We start from the raw sequence: 19,505 nt of genomic DNA, 5'->3' as shown, positions 1-19,505 counted from the left end.
CGAGCAGCGTTATAGGCACAAGCTCATCGGAACCATCTACCGCAAAAGTACTGCAAGTTCCTGGCCCTAATTCTGAATCCAAAAAGGAGTCAAACAGGATGATCGACCCACTATCTCCAAAGCTGTTTACCTCTTGCCTACAGGAAATCGTCCAGAAGCTGGTGGCTAAATGGGAAACAATGGGCATTGACGTCGGCGGAATAAGGTTCAAAAACCTGCGTTTTTCCGACGACATAGTGTTGTTTTCCCACACTGCACCTCCTTTAGAGAAAATGTTAGACCTTAGACCAGCAAGTCTTGAAGTCGGATTCGAAATGAACAGGACAAAAACCCAGTTAATAGTCAATAGCGTGAAACGTAGGGTCACGGTAGATGGGCAGGATATACAATTTCGTTGACGAATATACCTGCATGGGCCAGATAGAATCCTTCGATAATATGCAGTCCAAGGAAATCGATCGACGCATCGAAAATGCCTGGAAGAGCTTCTGGTCCACGAAGGGCCATCTTCCACTGGCATCAAAACACAAACACTTCAACATGTGTATCCTTGCTTATCCTAACAACCTACAGCGCATAAACTTGGTCATTAACAGAAGCCCAATACTAAAAATCGACATGTAAATAAAACTTAGCCAAATTCGAAAACTTGAATCTCATAAACGGCTTAACCGATTTTGATGCGGTTTTCAATATACGATAAGAAATATGTTTGATTTTAGCATTTAGTGCTTTTTGTAGACTTTTTTCTATATTGAAACACACTATTTGCAAAAATAAAGTGTAAAAGGAAAAATTAGGTTTTCAATTTTTTTTACAATATTTTTGTATTGACATATTTTGTTTTAATTTTTTTTACGATAAAGAAAGTCATTTTTTTTTACAATTGACACCAAAATTTAACGAAATCGGAGGATCCGTAAAATTTGTAGATTTTTTTTCAGTTTATAACAGACCTCGCTTCACCTCAGCTCCTAAGTGACGAAATTACGGGTTCTTCGAAAAAAATCGTTTTATTGGGTCTCCACTATCATCGTGCAAAGCGGCTTGCTTTCCTCTCAAAATGCAGCTTTCGGGCAAAAAAGCTTCATAACCAGTAAGACTATTAAGAATATCAAATATTCTAGTCTAGATAAGAACTCTAAATAGTCAGTTCGGTACTTTGTCTAAAAGTTTTCTAGAAATCGATTTTGGCACGGGTCATCAGTCGATACTTTGTCTAAAAGTCTTCTAATAGAAATCGATTTTCGCATAAGTCATCTTGAATATGGGTATAATATCTGGGCGACCGAGCTTTGCTCGGAAAACATATAAAAACTCAAAAATGCGCGTTTTCCCAGAGATAAGATTGGATCAGACCTAGCTAGATCGACTTTTCGCCCCCGAAAACCCCCATCTAGCAAATTTCATCGAAATCGTTAAGAGACGTGTCAGAGATCCTCAAATATAGCACAATCGGATTAGCTCTAACCTCGAAATCTCTATAGTCTATTTTTTAATTCGGTAGACTAAAATGACATTTCATAGTATGAAATGACATTTTATATTCATACTATGAAATGTCATTATAGGCTACCGAATAAAAAAATAGACTTTAGGAGAATCCTGAAATTTGGTGAGTATGTTAATTAAAGGTCTCTTTCATGTTCCCACATTCTGCACATTTCTAATAGGTTTTCCTGTCATCTATAGGTAAAGAACTATTTTGTGTATTATTCTCAAAATTTTAGACGCAGTAGCTTCGGAGATAAAGGGGGAAGGGGGGTAATTTTTTGCCTATTTTCTTGAATAACTGCTAAACTATTTCGCATCGTATTTAGTTATGTTTCTAGGGTTAGCTACTTCTTTTAAATCTCGCCGGCATGTACAATTTATCTTAGTTTGTCTACCATTTCATAATGTATCTCTCAGTTACTTAAAGGTTAGCTGGAAGAGATCCCTTAACGGGAAGATCTTACAATAAAAAAACAATGCGTGGTGCGTGATGTAGTTCTGTATTTATTTGTATGTTGTTTAGAGTCCTTGGAGGAATGTGAAACTATGTTTTCAAGTAAAAAAAAGTTGTGCGCCCTGCGTAATTTGCGAAAAACTGCAAAAATTTCGGACTATTTTCAGTTTTTAGGGTTCCGTACCCAAAGGGTAAAAACGGGACCCTATTACTAAGACTCCGCTGTCCGTCCGTCCGTCCGTCTGTCACCAGGCTGTATCTCACGAACCGTGATAGCTAGACAGTTGAAATTTTCACAGATGATGTATTTCTGTTGCCGCTATAACAACAAATACTAAAAAACAGAATAAAATAAAGATTTAAGTGGGGCTCCCATACAACAAACGTGATTTTTGACCGAAGTTAAACAACGTCGGGCGGGGTCAGTACTTGATGGGTGACCGTTTTTTTGCTTGTTTTGCTCTATTTTTTGTTGATGGTGCGGAACCCTCCGTGCGCGAGTCCGACTCGCACTTGGCCGGTTTTATTATAAAACTGGGTTTATGGTCAAAACTTGCTATGTAGGCCCCTCGCCCACGGCGACTTTTTGTAGCGATGCAGTAGCGATGCTGTCGCGCATTAGTAGCGATACAGTCGCGATGCGGTTGCTAGCTGTGTGCCCTCGCGACAGAAGCGCGACCGTATCGCGTTTGCATCGCGACATTCGCGACAAAAGCGCGACGGTATCGCGTTTGCATCGATAGTCGCGATGCTGTAGCGCGTTAGTAGCGATGCTGTAGCGCGTTGGCATCGCTTCTGTAGCGCGTTGCAAATGCGACTAACGCGCGTTAGTAGCGATGCTGTAGCGCGTTAGCATCGCTTCTGTAGCGCGTTGCAAATGCGACTAACGCGCCTTAGTAGCGATGCTGAGCGCGTTAGCATCGCTTCTGTAGCGCGTTGCAAATGCGACTAACGCGCCTTAGTAGCGATGCTGAGCGCGTTAGTAGCGATGCTGTAGCGCGTTGCAAATGCGACTAACGCGCGTTAGTAGCGATGCTGTCGCGCGTTTAGTCGCCGTGGGCGAGGGGCCGTAATGTTGTAAGAACATTAAATTTGGAACAATTTAAGCCCATTTACAGCGCCGTATGTCAAATAGTTCATGAGATATGGAAAAAAGGGTATTTTTTTCCTTAAAATGAAATTTTTAGTTTTTCCTATATTTCAAGACAAATATCGGCACAACCGCTCATGCTATGAGATATATGGTGATGAATAAAATTGTAGCAAATTTAATTACCTTTCATTTAAGTACAGGAAAGGGTCAGTAAGTTCTACAGCTCTCTAGTTATCGTAAAAAAACCGGCGAAGTGCGAGTTGGACTCGCGTTCCAAGGGTTCCGTATATTACACAATTTTTAACAATATGTTTTTTTTTAATGAAAAGTGAGTAAAATGTCTGTAAAAAACCCATCAAAAACTGCACATTTCTAATAGGTTTTCCTGTCATCTTTAGGTAAAGAACTATTTAGTGTATTTTTTTCAAAATTTTAGACTCAGTAGTTTCAGAGATAAAAGGGGGGGGGGGGGGGGGGTTGACAATGGTCATTTTTTGCTTATTTTCTTGAATAACTGCTAAACTATTTATCTTAAAATTATAAAAAAAATATATTTGAGATTCTCAAAATGAGCTATTTCAATTGATATGTACCATGATATAGTTAAAATTAAAAGTGGCCTCCATATTTAAAATTTTTTTTTTTTTTACGTTACATGTATTTTTAACAATATGTTTTTTTAATGAAAAGTGAGTAAAATGTCTTTAAAAAACCCGTAGGGGTCGGATCAAAAACTAAGTACTAGTCCGACTCACGCTTGACTGCACATTTCGAATAGGTTTTCCTGTCATCTATAGCTATAAAGAACTATTTAGTGTATTTTTTTCAAAATTTTAGACCCAGTAGTTTCAGAGATAAAAGGGGGGGGGGGGGGGAATGTCATTTTTTGATTATTTTCTTGAATAACTGCTAAACTATTTATTTTAAAATTAAAAAATATATATATAACGAAGCAGTAGTGTAGAAGAGGATAGGAAAACCGTTGGTAGATATCGGCAGGATCATCTTCTACCGGTGAAATATGCACACGTGACGATAGATTCACAAGTGGACGATGAAATAATAACACGTCGAGATAGCCGATAGTTGGTTTTAATTAACAGTATCGATTACGCATCAAAATAACTTAAGATCACTTCGATTGTCATGAATTACAAAAATCAGTTATCAAGAAACGTGGCGATCCCAGAGATGACGTCACGTCACAACCGCTTTGCACGATCGCCTCAATCATAAATATCATAATGACCCCGGGCCGGTCTTTCCCGCCCTTCTTATATAGCCGCCAACTGTCACTGTCCAGGTGACAGCTCCGCAACGCCATCTCTGATTTCACCCAGGCAACTACCTGACGTTTCTTAAGTTACAAATCGACTAACCATGGTTCATGGTTTACGCATTGTTATCATTCTGATAGATCTCACTCCGACATATATATGAAATTCTCAAAATGAGCTCTTTCATTTGATATGTAACACGCTATATTTTGAAAAACTTTATTTTTTAATTTGCTCTTTTACCCCTCAAAAGTGGCCTCTATATTTAAAATTCATTTTTAACGTTACATGTATTTTTAACAATAGGTTTTTTAAAATGAAAAGTGAGTAAAATGTCTTAAAAACCCGTAGGGGTCGGAACAAAAAATAAGTACTTAAGTCCGACTCACGCTTGACTGCACATTTCTAATAGGTTTTCCTGTCATCTATATGTAAAGAACTATCTAGTGCATTTTTTTCAAAATTTTAGACCCAGTTGTTTCAGAGATAAAGGGGGGGGGGGATGGTCATTTTTTGCCTATTTTCTTGAATAACTGCTAAACTATTTATCTTAAAATTATAAATAAAATATATTTGAGATTCTCAAAATAAGCTCTTTCATTTAATATGTAACACGATATAGTTTGAAAAACTTTATTTTTTAATTTGCTCTTTTACCCCCCAAAAGTGGCCTCCATATTTAAAATTCATTTGATTACGTTACATATCCGTCTTTGGGTCACAAACTTACATATGTGTGCCAAATTTCAACTTAATTGGTTCAGTAGTTTCGGAGAAAATAGGCTGGGACAGACGGACGGACAGACAGACGCACGAGTGATCCTATAAGGGTTCCGTTTTTTCCTTTTGAGGTACGGAACCCTAAAAATGAGCAAACGAGAGAGTCGACATTCTGTTATCTAACCTCTCTATTACTCTTGCATATTCGAGCTATAAAGAGGCAGATAGCTGAATGTTTCGATTTCGCGTTTCCCGGTAGGCCTTTTGTAAACAAACCGCCTTGATGTATCAATACTAGAGTCCGACCTGTCCGACCAGTGAGTCGTGTCACAAAAAAACGCGGGAATTTCAGTAAAAACCGCACCTGGCAATAAAATAACTTTGAGATTAAATGACAGCTTGAAACTGACAGCTTATTTGATAGGAATAAAGTTGCCATATAAAGATTTTTTTTAAATAGCTTGTGACACGACACGGCTCGCTGGTCAGACTCTATCAATGCCATATTTTATTTTCTGTGAAAAATTGTCTAAAAACAGTTAAAGGCACAGTGTGTATAAGTTAGTCTATGATTTACTAATGGCGCTAGTACTGCACTCTGGCGGCAAAACATTGCAGTAATACTCCCTATTTGTGAGTGACACCGCTGAAATAGTACTAGTTTTAATTATTAAATTGTACAACGGGACTTAATCGCGTATGTAAGTTTTAAGATTTACCTCCGACGTTTCGAGGACGGCGTTGTCCCCGTGGACTCGGAGAAGACTGGCTTAAGTTGACATCAGCATCTTCTAACCGCGCGAGTTTTTCGAACTACCCGCACTTGGTCTTGTTTATCAACTTGAACGTTTTGCGCACTAGGGATGTCACTCTGTCGACACACAATACTAACGATATTCGATTTATCGACTATCGATATTCGTTTACGTTTACATTTACTAATGACTGGATTCCATGTGGATGAGATCTTGAAACCCTCGTCCCGATTGAAATTACAATTTTTTATTTTATTTTAATGGCTTCCCGTACTTTCCTGCTGTAGAAATGACGATCCGTGGACAGGATTTTAGGGTTATGCAGCTCAATCCAGTGGTTTGGTCTTGACTCCAGTAAATGCTCAGCCACGGCAGACTTGTTCACCTGACGATTCTTGACAGCTGCAATATGTTCCTTAACTCTTTCTGCTATTGTGCGCTTTGTTTCTCTGATATAGGAACTACCACAACTGCAATCAATTTTATAATTGTATAAATCTTAAAACTTACATACGCGATTAAGTCCCGTTGTACAATTTAATAATGTGTAAAAATCGTGAAAGTTTAAATCAGTGTTACTAGTTTTAATGCCCGTAAGGTAAGGCCCGTCCTGGGATATACGTCAATGAAAACCGGGCAAGTGCGAGTCGGACAGTCTATGGTGTACTAACGGCGCCAGTGCTGGGCTATAACCGCGAAAATCGAATTTCGCAAATTGCGGGCATTTTTCTCTGTCACTCTAATTACGCCTGCATTGGAGTAAAAGAGAAAGATCCCCGCAATTTGCGAATTTCGATTTTGGCGGTAGCCCCTCAGCACTCTGGCGGCAAAACATTGCAGTAATACTCCCTATTCGTGAGTGACACCGCTGAAATAGTACCAGTTTTAATGCCCGTAAGGTAAGGCCTGTCCTGGGATATACGTCAATGAAAAACCGGCCAAGTGCGGTCGGACTCGCGTTCCAAGGGTTCCGTACATTACCCAATTTTTAACAATGTATTTTTTATATGTGAAACGCGAGTGAATTGCCTATAAAAAACCCGTAGGGGTCGGATCAAAAACTAAGTAATTAGTCCGACTCACGCTTGACTGCATATTTCTAATAGGTTTTTCTGTCATCTATAGTAAAGAACTATTTTGTATATTTTTTTTCAACATTTTTGACCCAGTAGTTTCGGAGATAAAGGGGGGGGGGAATGGTAATTTTTTTGGTTATTTTCTTAAATAACTTCTAAACTATTTAATTTAAAATTCAAAAAAATAAAATTTAGATCCTCAAAATGAGCTCTTTCATTTGATATGTAAAGCCCCCTCCACAATCGTGCGCACATAGTCTGGCTGGAGCCCTCTTAACACGATATAGTTTTTTAATTATTATTTATAAAACATTATTTTTTAATTTTCTCATTTACCCCCCAAAAGTGGCCTCCATGTTTAAAATTAATTTGTTTACGTAAGATGTCCGTCTTTGGGTCACGAATGTACATGTGTACATTGTGTACCAAATTTCAACTTGGTCCAGTACTTTTGGAGAAAATGGGCTGTGACAGACGGACAGACAGACAGACGCACGAGTGATCCTATAAGGGTTCCGTTTTTTCGTTTTATTTTATTTTAAGGTTCACCAACAGTTATTACATTGAGGCTTACATCAATACAAACTTAAATAACATGCTGAATGTATAACTACACACAGGAGCAGCCGATGCAACGGAGCCACGCCGTTTTATCGACTAAATAACTAGTGTTTAATTTTAAGTTTATAAAATACATATGTAAGTATGTTAGTCTGTAAGGTATTTGTAATATGGGCCTTGTTGCCTGAATTAAATTTCTAAATAAATAAATAAATAAATAACTAATTACTGGTAAACACCACATGCAAAGATTAAAAAAGCAAAGTCAACAACAAAGCCAACACATTTGAACACCTTATTACTATAGAATAAGGAGCAAAGCGCAACCACGATGTAGACTGGTTAAGTAGGTATATAACTAAATATGGAATTAAAACTAAATATACTAACTTCTAATGAATAAATTTCTAATTTTGGTCAGAGAGTCAAAGTGAATATCAAACCTGTTACAATATCTATTAAGTAGATTGCTCAAGCGTGGTACCGGGGAGTTTGACCCTAACATAGTCCGGCGCTGGGGGCGAGACATTGGATTGATAGCAAAACGCGGTATTCTTCTAGGCACAGAGAAACGAAAGCTACTCAAGAGTTGTGGACAATCTATACTATTTCTTATAAGCTTAGTGAGAAATTTTAAATCTAGTAAATCTCTACGGTTCTCAACGGTTACGGTTTTATGCGGTACATTAAAAATTGTGTAATTTACGGAACCCTTGGAACGCGAGTCCAACTCGCACTTGGCCGGTTTTTATTGGTTGGGAATGCTATCCAAAGCATTTATAAAAAAAATCTTGTCAGTAGAAAAAGGCGCGAAATTCAAATTTTCTATGGGACGATATCCCATGGCGCCTACATTTTTCAAATTTGCCGCCTTTTTTCTACTGACAAGATCTGCTTAAAGAGCGAAAACTACAAATACACTAAATTACACAGTTAAATGAATACTTTATCTTGATAATATCGTCCACTCGTATTTTAATGCCTTACATTATGTAGCAGTCATTTATAAACTACTATCAAAGAGTATAGATTTTACTACTATGAACTGATGAAAAATGAATTAAAAAATCTCGTTCAAACCAATATTCGGTGGAAGTTTGCATGGTAATGTACATCTTATATTTTTTTTTAGTTTTATCATTCTCTTATTTTAGAAGTTACAGGGGGGGACACACATTTTACCACTTTGGAGGTGTCTCTCGCGCAAACTATTCAGTTTAGAAAAAAAATATATTAGAAACCTCAATATCATTTTTAAAGGTCTATCCATCCATAGATAGGGTACACGTATGGGTTTGATGAAAAACATTTTTTTGAGTTTCAGTTCTAAGTATGGGGAACCCCCAAAATGTATTGTTTTTTTTTCTATTTTTGTGTAAAAATCTTAATGCGGTTCACAGAATACATCTCTTACCAAGTTTCAACAGTAGGTATAGTTCTTATAGTTTCGGAAAAAAGTGGCTGTGACATACGGACGGACAGACAGACATGACGAATCCATAAGGGTTCCGTTTTTTGCCATTTGGCTACGGAACCCTAAAACTATTACCTATCAATTTTTGATTTGCACGCCCTCTATGTACACGGGTAGAGGTCTATTCTATTCGTTGGACGCTCCGCTTCACCCAATGTCGCCCACATTTCAGTGTTTGTGTATGGACCATTTTAGCGCAGGCGCTGTGGTCGGCGTACGTCCTTTGTTCGAAACAAATCAACATTGTAGGCTATAGTTTGCCTATTCAGCTTGAATAAATTGTGCTTTTTTTACGTTGGAGTGTAAGGAAAGCCGTAAAGTAGCTATTCACAGTGTTTATAGTGGAAATCTAGTGCAGTCAAATGTGAAGAGTGTAAAGTTTCTTTTAGTATAAGCTTACTGTATTGGTGTACATGATTGAGCTTTTAGTTCGTTCGTATGAAACCTTTGAGTGATTTTTTTTTTGAAGCTGATGTTAAGGATATGGGCCCCGACATGGTAGGTTTGAGCATTATATTTGATAGATAACACTAATGGAATGTTGCTTTAATTCATGGTGTCTGGTTATTATTACATTTTTAACGCAACAGGTCAGTTTTTGTTTTGTTTACTTGTCACCGGCGTCGGCCATTTCTTGGTAGACTTCAATTTACCTGTGCTAAATTGAAACCTAATAAGTGGTGCTTTTGTAAACCTTTTACTTATTAGAATGTGATTTTGCCAAACGATATAGGCTTTTATACACAATTTCATTCATAAAATTTACAAAACACGGAATGCCTAAATGTATGGATCGGTTTCGTCGCCATCACGAACGAGTGTTGCCACTGTTGCCAGATAGAATATGATGCTAAAGTTGGACCAAGCTAACTCTGCACGGCATTTCGAATGATAATGTAAAATTTCTATGAAAATATCACGATTATAATTATTATATTGACACTTGCTCACTCTGTTCTGTTCAAATTGGTGCTAAGTTAAACAGCTTAGTCGGACTCTAGCTCTGTGATGTACTGATGCATACCTGAATGATAATTATGTTTGTGGGTGCTACACTGTGATTTTATATCTCGTATATTAAGCTCTGTGTTTATATGTGAGATACTACTATACTATGACAGTTTGGTCGATCAATTTCCATATCCATCTATCACTTTAGAAAATATATAACTTGAAGAATGGGTAGAAATAGGTATTTTATTTTAGAATCCGAGATAAAACAGGTGACTGTACTTTTTTATCTGCTCATTAAGGCAAATAAGGAGCACAAACTCAATAATGTTGCATTTCTTGTCACAAAGTTGTAAAGAGGAATTTTGATCTTCATCATCAGATCAGCTTGATTGTTGTCTACATCATTTTAGGTATGCCAAATTTACACAGACCAAGTTACGTTATATGGCTTATTTTGTGTGGAGACCTGCCTAGTGAATAACAGAACTGGTTGAAAATTGGCTTACTAAAGACTTTTCAGGGACTGCAAATCCCCCTTCATTTGATTAATCTAAATTGTGTAAGGCTGTCAATATGGAAACTCTATTGACTTTTTTGGGTATTAACAATATGGTTCCCAAACTGATAGGGATTTTTAAAAATAATTCTGTCAAACACCCAATCCTCTTTTTTGGTCCCTGCAATGGTGATTTCTTTATTTTTCACATACTAAGTGGGGCATATACAAAAAGATGCTCCATAATAATCAGAGATCTGCGGGGGTGAGCTTTACCTTATAATTTGACATGTAGTGTATGTTTGTATGTGATAAAGTCAATAAAAGAGCGTAGACATGTCCAAATTGTGATTTTTAGGGTTCCATACCTCAAAAGGAAAAAAACGAAACCCTTGTAAGATCACTCGTGTGTCTGGCTGTCCGTTTGTCACAGCCTATTTTCTCCGAAACTTCTGAACCAATTAAGTTGAAATTTGGTACACATATGTAAGTCTGTGACCCAAAGACATGGACATGTAAGGTAATTAAATGAATTTTAAACATAGGTGGCACTTTTGGGGGGTGAATGAGACAGTTAAAAAACAAAGTTTTGCAAACTGTATCGTGTTATATATCATAGAGCTCATTGTGAGAATCTCAAATATTTTTTTTTTTAATAATTTTAAGATAAATAGTTTAGAAGTAATTTAAGAAAATAGGCAAAAAATTACCATCCCCCCTTTATCTCCGAAACTACTGGGTCTAAAATTTTGATTTTTTTTTATAGAAAATAGGTCTATATCTATAGATCTGGAAAACCTACTAGAAATGTGCAGTCAAGTGTGAGCCGGATTTAATTACTTAGTTTTTGATCCGACCCTTACGGGTTTTTTAAAGACATTTCACTCACGTTTCACATAAAAAAATACATTGTTAAAAATTGTGTAATGTACGGAACCCTTAGAACGCGAGTCCGACTCACACTTGGTCGGTTTTTAGGGTTCCGTACCCAAAGGGTAAAAACGGGACCCTATTACTAAGACTCCGCTGTCCGTCCGTCCGTATGTCACCAGGCTGTATCTCACGAACCGTGATAGCTAGACAGTTGAAATTTTCACAGATGATGTATTTCTGTTGCCGCTATAACAACAAATACTAAAAACAGAATAAAATAAAGATTTAAGTGGGGCTCCCATACAACAAACGTGATTTTTGACCGTCGAAGTTAAGTAACGTCGGGCGGGGTCAGTACTTGGATGGGTGACCGTTTTTTTTTGCTTGTTTTGCTCTATTTTTTGTTGATGGTGCGGAACCCTCCGTGCGCGAGTCCGACTCGCAATTGGCCGGTTTTTCGTAAAATATTAACAGAGAAGTATGAAACAAACCACATAATTTTTATATAATTGTATAGTTTCAGAACTTCTTATTTAATGTGTATTAAAAACGGCATTGTTTTGATGTTACTTTCTGAACCACAAACCGCAGCAGCAGCTAATCCAGTAAATTTGTCGAATTTTGTAACGTGGTATTCGAGCGTCAAATTCGGTACTTCAGATTTTTTGCAGACTTATGTATGATGTTGGCCCAATTCATAATTCAAGGTTGTGACCTCGAGCGCCGAACGCAACTTTGTCAAAAATCGAAAAAACCGCGAACATTTCGGTTTTCTCTTAGATTTGGGCGATTATAACCCTAAAGACTAATTTTTGATAGTACCTTTTCAGGGCGTGTTTTAAAGAAGACTAAATTTGCTACAATACCATACTAGAATTATCAACCGACATAAAGCCTTTCAAAAATTTAATTATTTTTTTGTAAGTAATTGATTTCGTAGGCTTAAAGGCTTCGTCACACAGGCGCGTTTTCCGGGCGAGACGGGAGCGGGGCGCGCCGCTTTTACATATAAAACGCTCACGCCGCGCCTGGAAAACGCGCCTGTGTGTCGAAGCCTTAAGTTAGTGCAGTGAGTACGCACTTTTGTCTCAGGCGATGCCGCTTGGCACGATTGTTGCTAAGGTCAAACAAAGCTGATTTGGCCTGGTAGCCACGAGATCGTACCGTGCCTACCCCCCAAAAAGGGAGGGGAAAGGGTTGGTCGGTCTAATCTATGCTATATTTCTTCCTGCTCTTAGCAACTAGGGCAAGTTATATATAATTTTAATCGAAGTTGACAGATATCAGTGTATCGCTAAGTCACCACACGCCCACGATATCAAAATATAATATATCGCTCTCTGTCTAGCACCTACATTGTGAGAGAGCCGAAATATACCAAAATAAATCCTAATATACCGAGCTATAACATCTTAGGGTATCTTAAGATGCCTGGCGATAAGATATCGTAAGATACCAAAATATTATATTACAGGTTCGTGTGTGGACTCTGTCAAATAGTACGTAAAAGATATCGTAAGATGCCGTATCTTATGGTATCTCATCATCATCATCATCTGAGGCACGGGTTTTCAAAGTGGGGGGCGCGCCCCCATAGCGGGGCGCGACCACATTTTAAGGGGGGCGCTGGGCCTCGAGAATTTTGAACACGATTAACTAATAGTTCTCCGTTCCCTTGCATCGAAGCGAAAAGGGGGGCGTTGGAACTTCATTTTATGCAGCAGGGGAGCGTGCCTAAAAAAAAGTTTGGGTACCCCTGTTTTAGGCTGGAGGTAAATTAAACACAAGTCGTCTCCTTCACGATTTTCGTAGACATCTCTTCTAAATACCTAAAACTGGTATGGATGTGTTCCTCGTGGTCTCTAGAATACGAATTGACCGGTTTTAGTTTATGGAGAGGGGGACGTGTCGATAAAAAGGGGGGAATGTGGGCGGCCGACCAGCATTGATATTTGTTCACATCTTGAGTCCTATGGGTCCGATCGGTTCGTTTCAGGTGTCGTTTGAAAGAGTATTAAACGTGCTATTATTGCTTCATAATAACTGTAGTCATAACTGTAGTCGTTTAGAAAATATTTTAAAATATATGATTTTTTACCGTGCAGGGATGGCATAAGTACTGACAAAACATGCGTCTAACTCAATAAATTATAACTTTACCGCAATTAATGTTATTACAAAATATACGAGAAATTTCATTAGCTTTCTAAAAACATAAGGTTTATTGGTGTATGGTATTATATAACCATGTAATGATGAATTTTGTTCAGCATGGGTCACTACGCACCGTCATGTAAATGGCGGGCGACCGACCTCAACTGTTCATTGTTTCTCGGGTTCTATTTTACTGATCAATTGGTGATGGATACCATTAGAAAGAATGTTAAATGTACAATAATTGGTTTCTAATAACCGTAGTCATAACTGTAGTCATTTACAAAATAATTGAAAATATATGATTTTTACCGTGCATGGACATAAGTACTGGTAAAACATGCTTCTAACTCAATAGATTATAACATTACCGCAATAAATATTTTCAAAATATACGGAAAATTTTATGAGCTATCCAATAATATAAGTTTTATTGCTTTATAATGTTGTATATAACTAAGTAATCATGAATTTTGTTCAGCATGGGTACTGTGCACCGTCACGTAAATGGAGCCCGGCCATCGTTGAGTTTTCATTATATTTCGGGTTCTATTTTTCTGATACATGGTAAATACCATTTGCAAGCATATTAAATTTTCTGTGAATACTCGATTGTTTGAAATCTGAGGCCCAAAATAACCATTTTAAAAATATTAAAGAAAATGTTTAATTTTTACCTTAGAGGTTTGCTTAGTGACTGAAATAATTTGAGAAAGAGATAATGTAGTAAATATAGCGTGAAATTTTTAGAATAAAATCAACAAACTATTTATTAACTTTCCAAAAATATTGTTTAGTTACCGTACAACTATAAACATATATGTAGGTATGCCAGGACCAATTTCGCCAAGCAAGCAAACACACGGCGCGGCGAGCGCCTGGTAGACCAGCAGCATTCTATTATTGTTTGACAGTACATTTTATAATGTAGGTATCCAAAATGATATAAGTATATTTTAACTCTTTTGACAAAAGCCCAGTTCTAGGTTCATAACATCGTTAAGTTCGTAGGTTTCATGATTGCAAAACCACTGCATATGAAGTACTTAATATCTGTGTTGTTATTTGACTCACGCGTCTACACATAAAACGTTTTCAAACACACTCCGTAGTTAATAATTTAAAATCACCTTTTTAGTGAGATCTGAGGCTTGTGGCGTTAAAGAGATATTTGTCGCCGCACGCTCCAGGATGCAAAATAAGTGATTACTATTTGAGTAGCAGCGTATGTCCACATAATAACTATCCGTGAAGTCCGGTTTTAAGTATAGTAATAGTAAGATAAGGTCAATATTGAGTAAACTATCTATATTATATTTATTTACTATTTTATTTTACGGTCCAATTTATAGTTTTTGCTTACCTATTGATTCATTGGCGTTTGACATTGTAGTTTTAGCTTGTAAGTATGACTCTATTGACAGTTATAAGATGTACTACGGTACCTATTTAAATAACGCTCGTCTGTAACTACATGATCTTAGATCTATAATAGCGACTCATAACTTCTCTGTTCGACTGTAAGTCATACAAGAGAGTTAAGTAGCGATTGCGATATAAAAAGCTATAAGTAGAAGGCTTTATCACACATATCAAGTGCAAATTGCAGATTATTACTCATATAGATGTTAAGGTTGTTCAATTCACTTTGAGCTATAAGCTATAATACTAGCAGCTTAACATGCAATATAGCGCCCAAAACTGCTACTGTAGATCTTAAATCTTTAGATGAACCTTTTAAACACTTTTATCTCACCAGAGCCTGTAAACTGTAAACTAAGACTATAGATGTAGCTATTCTAGAGTCAGGCTGTCTTTAGGTAAGAAAATAGGTGCTAAGTGTCGCCTAATTGTTTGTTGGGATTTATATGACGGTGCGCAGTGACCCATGCTGAACAAAATTCATTATTACTTGGTTATATAATATCTTACACCAATAAATCTTATGTTTTTTGAAAGCTAATGAAATGTCTCGTATATTTTGTAAATACATTAATTGCGATAAAGTTATAATTTATTAAGTTAGAACCATGTTTTAGCAGTACTTATGTGCATGCACGGTAAAAAATCATGTTTTCAATTATTTTGAAAATGCCTAAAGTTATGACTACAGTTATTGAAAACCAATTATAGTACGTTTAATATTCTTTCAAATGGTATCTATCACGAACTGATCAATAAAATAAAACCCGAGAAATAATGAAAAGTTGACGCCGATCGCCTGCCATTTACGTGACGGCACACAGTGACCCATGCTGAACAAAATTCGTAATTACTTGGTTACATAATATCATACACCAATAAAACTTATATTTTTGGAAAGCTAATGAAATTTCACGTACATTTTGTAAGAATATTATTGGAGTAAAGTTATAATTTATTGAGTTAGACGCATATTTTATCAGTACTTATGCCATCCATGCACGGTAAAAAAATCAAATATTTTAAAATATTTTGTAAATTACTAAAGTTATGACTACGGCTATTAGAAACCATTTATTGTACGTTTAATAACCTTTCAAATGGTACCTATCAGCAATTGATCAATAAAATAGAACCCGAGAAATAATGAAAAGTTTACGTCGGTCGCCCGCCATTTACGTGACGGTGCGGAGTGACCCATGCTGAACAAAATTCGTTATTAATTGGTTATATAATATCATACGCCAATAAAACTTATGTTTTTGGTAAGCTAATGAAATGTCTCGTATATTTTGTAATAAAATAATTGCGGTTTGGTTGTAATTTATTGAGTTAGGCGCATATTTAATCAGTACTTATGCCATCCATGCACGGTATAAAATCAAATATTTTGTAAACGACTACAGTTATGACTACGGTTATTATGAAACAATAATAGCACGTTTAATACTCTTTCAAACGACACCTCACACGAACCGATCGGTCCCATAGGACTCAAGATGTGAACAAATATCAATGATGGTCGACCGCCATCTTTGCCCCCTTTTTTTCGACCCGTCCCCCACTCCATAAACTAAAACCGGTCATTTCGTATTCTAGAGATCACGAGGAACACATCCATACCAGTTTTAGGTATTTAGAAGAGATGTCGACGACTTTTCTCAAAACAGGCCGATTTCCACCTGTCTATTTTATTACTTACAAACTTACGGTTTTCAGATTTTTTCCTGTATTTATAGTGTACGACTTATTTACTTATTGGTTTGTGTATGCCTGTAGGACTGAACTTATACTCTTTTATCGAGCTTTCCAATTTTTATACCCTTAAATCTGCACCAGTCGTCCAAATTTAAATAAAAATAATCACAAAATAGTGCTTTACCTACAGATGACAGGAAAACCTATTAGAATTACCTACCTATTAGATTATTTCCCAGTTATACACAGTGACAAGTGGCAGCGATTTCATCATCCCAATAGTGGTAACAGGCAATTACCCCATTTGTCCCACTAGCGACTTCTGGTGGGGACTGATAGCAATAGGCCGTAATCAATGACACATGATAATTATTACATGCTCACCTCAGAAGGGATACATAGCAGAATGTCCAAGTCGCAAAATGAGTACTAGTGCAAATCGCAGAAGGTGCAGGTAGTAAAACTTGCAGATCGTAAAACGAGCAGGTCGCGAAATGTGCAAATCGTAAAAAGTGCAGGTCGCGAAATGTGCAAATCGTAAAAAGTGCAGGTCGCGAAAGGTGCATATCGTAATGTCGTTTGCTTTGTGTGTCGTCCCTAGTTTAACTGCATGGTAGAAAGGCCGACGGGCATATTTCAAAGCACTCATACATTATTTGCTCATAAAACAAGGTCACGATAAGGTATAATAATAATAAAAAAAAGATACCTGGTTTGTTTCAAAATATTTTAGCATTCGGTAATCAACAGAAGCGTTATTGGCAAGGATTACGCTTTTTGGACCTGTAGAATCCGAGCTCTATTTCAAAATCTACACATTTTGCGACCTGCTCATTATGCGATCTGTTTGCACATTTTGCGATCTGCTCAATATGAGATCTGCACATTTTGCGATCTGCTCATTATGAGATCTGCACATTTTGCGATCTTCTCATTATGAGATTTGCACATTTTGCCGTCTGCTCATTTTACGTAGCCTGGACATTTTGCGACTTAGACATTCCGCTATGTATCCCTCAGAAGTTTTGACTTTAGTGGTTTTCTGGACCTATATAGATTTTAGCAAGTTTGATTTTTGTTTACAGATTGCACCTGCTGCAAAAAAGCTATGGGACAAGGGGCCGGGTGCTGGTGGAGACAGCAAGGGTCCGCCACATCTTCCTCCATTGCAACTAAATCCTGAGCAAATGTGGCGCGATCCGACGTGGTCAGCTCAAGGTCTGTAATATTTGTATACGTAACTATTGGTATTATATTCACTTTATGTTTATTCAATTTTAAGCTTAACGCACACACGACGTGAGCGTGACAGCGTGACCAAGCGGCCCCGCGGTGCAGTGTGAATGGTCGGCGGCGGGTCCTAACCTAACGTAGTCTGTGTAAAGGTCCATTTTAGTTGTAATAAAATCAGGGTTCGAAATTATCCAGATAATTATAGTCACTGTACCCTTTTCGAGCGAATAAATGATTTATGATAATTTTGTATGAGGGGTCCAAACTCCAAAGTGCGGTAGCGAACTCTAAAACGTAACTGAAAATTGAGAAAAAAATCTACATTGGAGACTACATGACTTATGGGCCCTTAAGGGGGCGAGAGGGCCCCACACGCACGCACGCACTGTACTTTTGATTTTATGTCATCATCTACGTACATACCCACTGTATTCTGGCAAATAAATAATTTGTATTTTGTATTTGACGTAGAAAATTTTAACTTGGACGAAATAAGCAACACCCTAGACCCTAATATACATATAATCCTATCAAAATCATAAATGTGAAATGAGAGCCAAGTTAAACATTAACACATTCAGTGCCAGCGCGAGCTACGCGCTACGAGCGTAGCCGATAACACGGGAAAAACCGTATGTAGCGAAAAGCGCCTACGGACAGTGAACTCCCCTAGCGAGTCGCTGGCAGTTAATAAAGTTAAAGTTGGCAGTTAGTGTTAAGATTTATGACCTGACTAAATATTTATATTATAAGATTTATAAGTCAGGGATAAAACATTAATGAACGTAAGCGTCAGTTAAGGGGGTGAAACTAGCATTAATAGTTATTTGTACAACAAGTGATCAAAGTTTGATATTTCTTCGAGTGCTTATTTTGAGTCCCGTGCAAGCGAAAGATTCTATAATAGATTCACGAGCGTAGCGAGTGAATCTAATTTAGAATCTTGAGCGTAGTAAGGGACTCAAAAGCGCACGAGATGTAAATAACTTTGATCTCGTGTAGTACACAACATTTTTCACCTCAGCACAGTGAGAACATACCTATTAGACAACTTGAAAAATGTAATCCTTGTTCATCACTTAATACCTGCACTCATGTTTTCTTAAGATATACAAACAATTAAGTTTAATTACCGCAATGGAACACAAAAACAAAACGTAATAATAAATTCCATTAAAATAATATAGAAATAACAAACATTAACTGACACTTCAAACTTTTTTTTGTAAAAAAAATCTTTGTAAGATACGGTCCGAATTGCGGATACGTACTATTTGTCAACTATGGTAGAAATTCTTAAAAGTAAAATAATTAATTTTGCGTGATGATCTGTGTATTTTTTGAGTTCGTTATTTTAATTGTACAATAAAATACCTAAAATATAGTATTTTATCAGTTTTTATCAAATCTTAAACTTTATTTTTATTTATTAATTATTAAGAATTCATACTCGTACGTGGTTTGGAACGATGCGGTCTGAAGTTTTTCGGGGGTCTATTATAAACCGTGAATATACTGTTGAATGTCGTTTTAACTTTTTTTGTCTGTTTCTTTTTGCTAACAGTGTGAAAGGGACAGAGATAATAGAACCCATGTATTTCGAAGTTTTATTAGACCCCGCATGTTGAAATGACATTTGACTATAAAGGTCACTTGAATGTCATTTTGTCTCACTCAGTGAGCAAAATCGCATTTTGCTCACTGTTTTTAAGAATCAAAGTACCCTTGTTCGAGCTGCTGAGGTGAAAAAGTTTTTTTCTTACGTGGACGA

General features: G+C 37.0%; 1 protein-coding gene across 4 annotated transcripts in view; it reads left to right on the top strand.

The window, feature by feature from the left end:
• The window catches only part of LOC134661276 (maternal protein pumilio), a 305,529-nt gene that overhangs the window by 20,928 nt on the left and 265,096 nt on the right, over nucleotides 1-19,505 (top strand). For 3 of the 4 annotated variants that reach the window (XM_063517266.1, XM_063517263.1, XM_063517265.1), the window contains exon 3: nucleotides 17,587-17,719. In XM_063517266.1, the coding sequence (XP_063373336.1) occupies nucleotides 17,587-17,719 (133 nt within the window). Of the gene's footprint in view, nucleotides 1-9,181; nucleotides 9,403-17,586; nucleotides 17,720-19,505 lie in introns of those variants that run through there. The other variant, XM_063517267.1, reaches the window with a different exon arrangement.

The sequence above is a fragment of the Cydia amplana genome, chromosome Z (assembly GCF_948474715.1).
Source record: "Cydia amplana chromosome Z, ilCydAmpl1.1, whole genome shotgun sequence".
Taxonomy (NCBI): domain Eukaryota; kingdom Metazoa; phylum Arthropoda; class Insecta; order Lepidoptera; family Tortricidae; genus Cydia; species Cydia amplana.
Note: the sequence above shows the minus strand (reverse complement) of the source record. Positions and strands in the feature narration are given on the sequence as shown.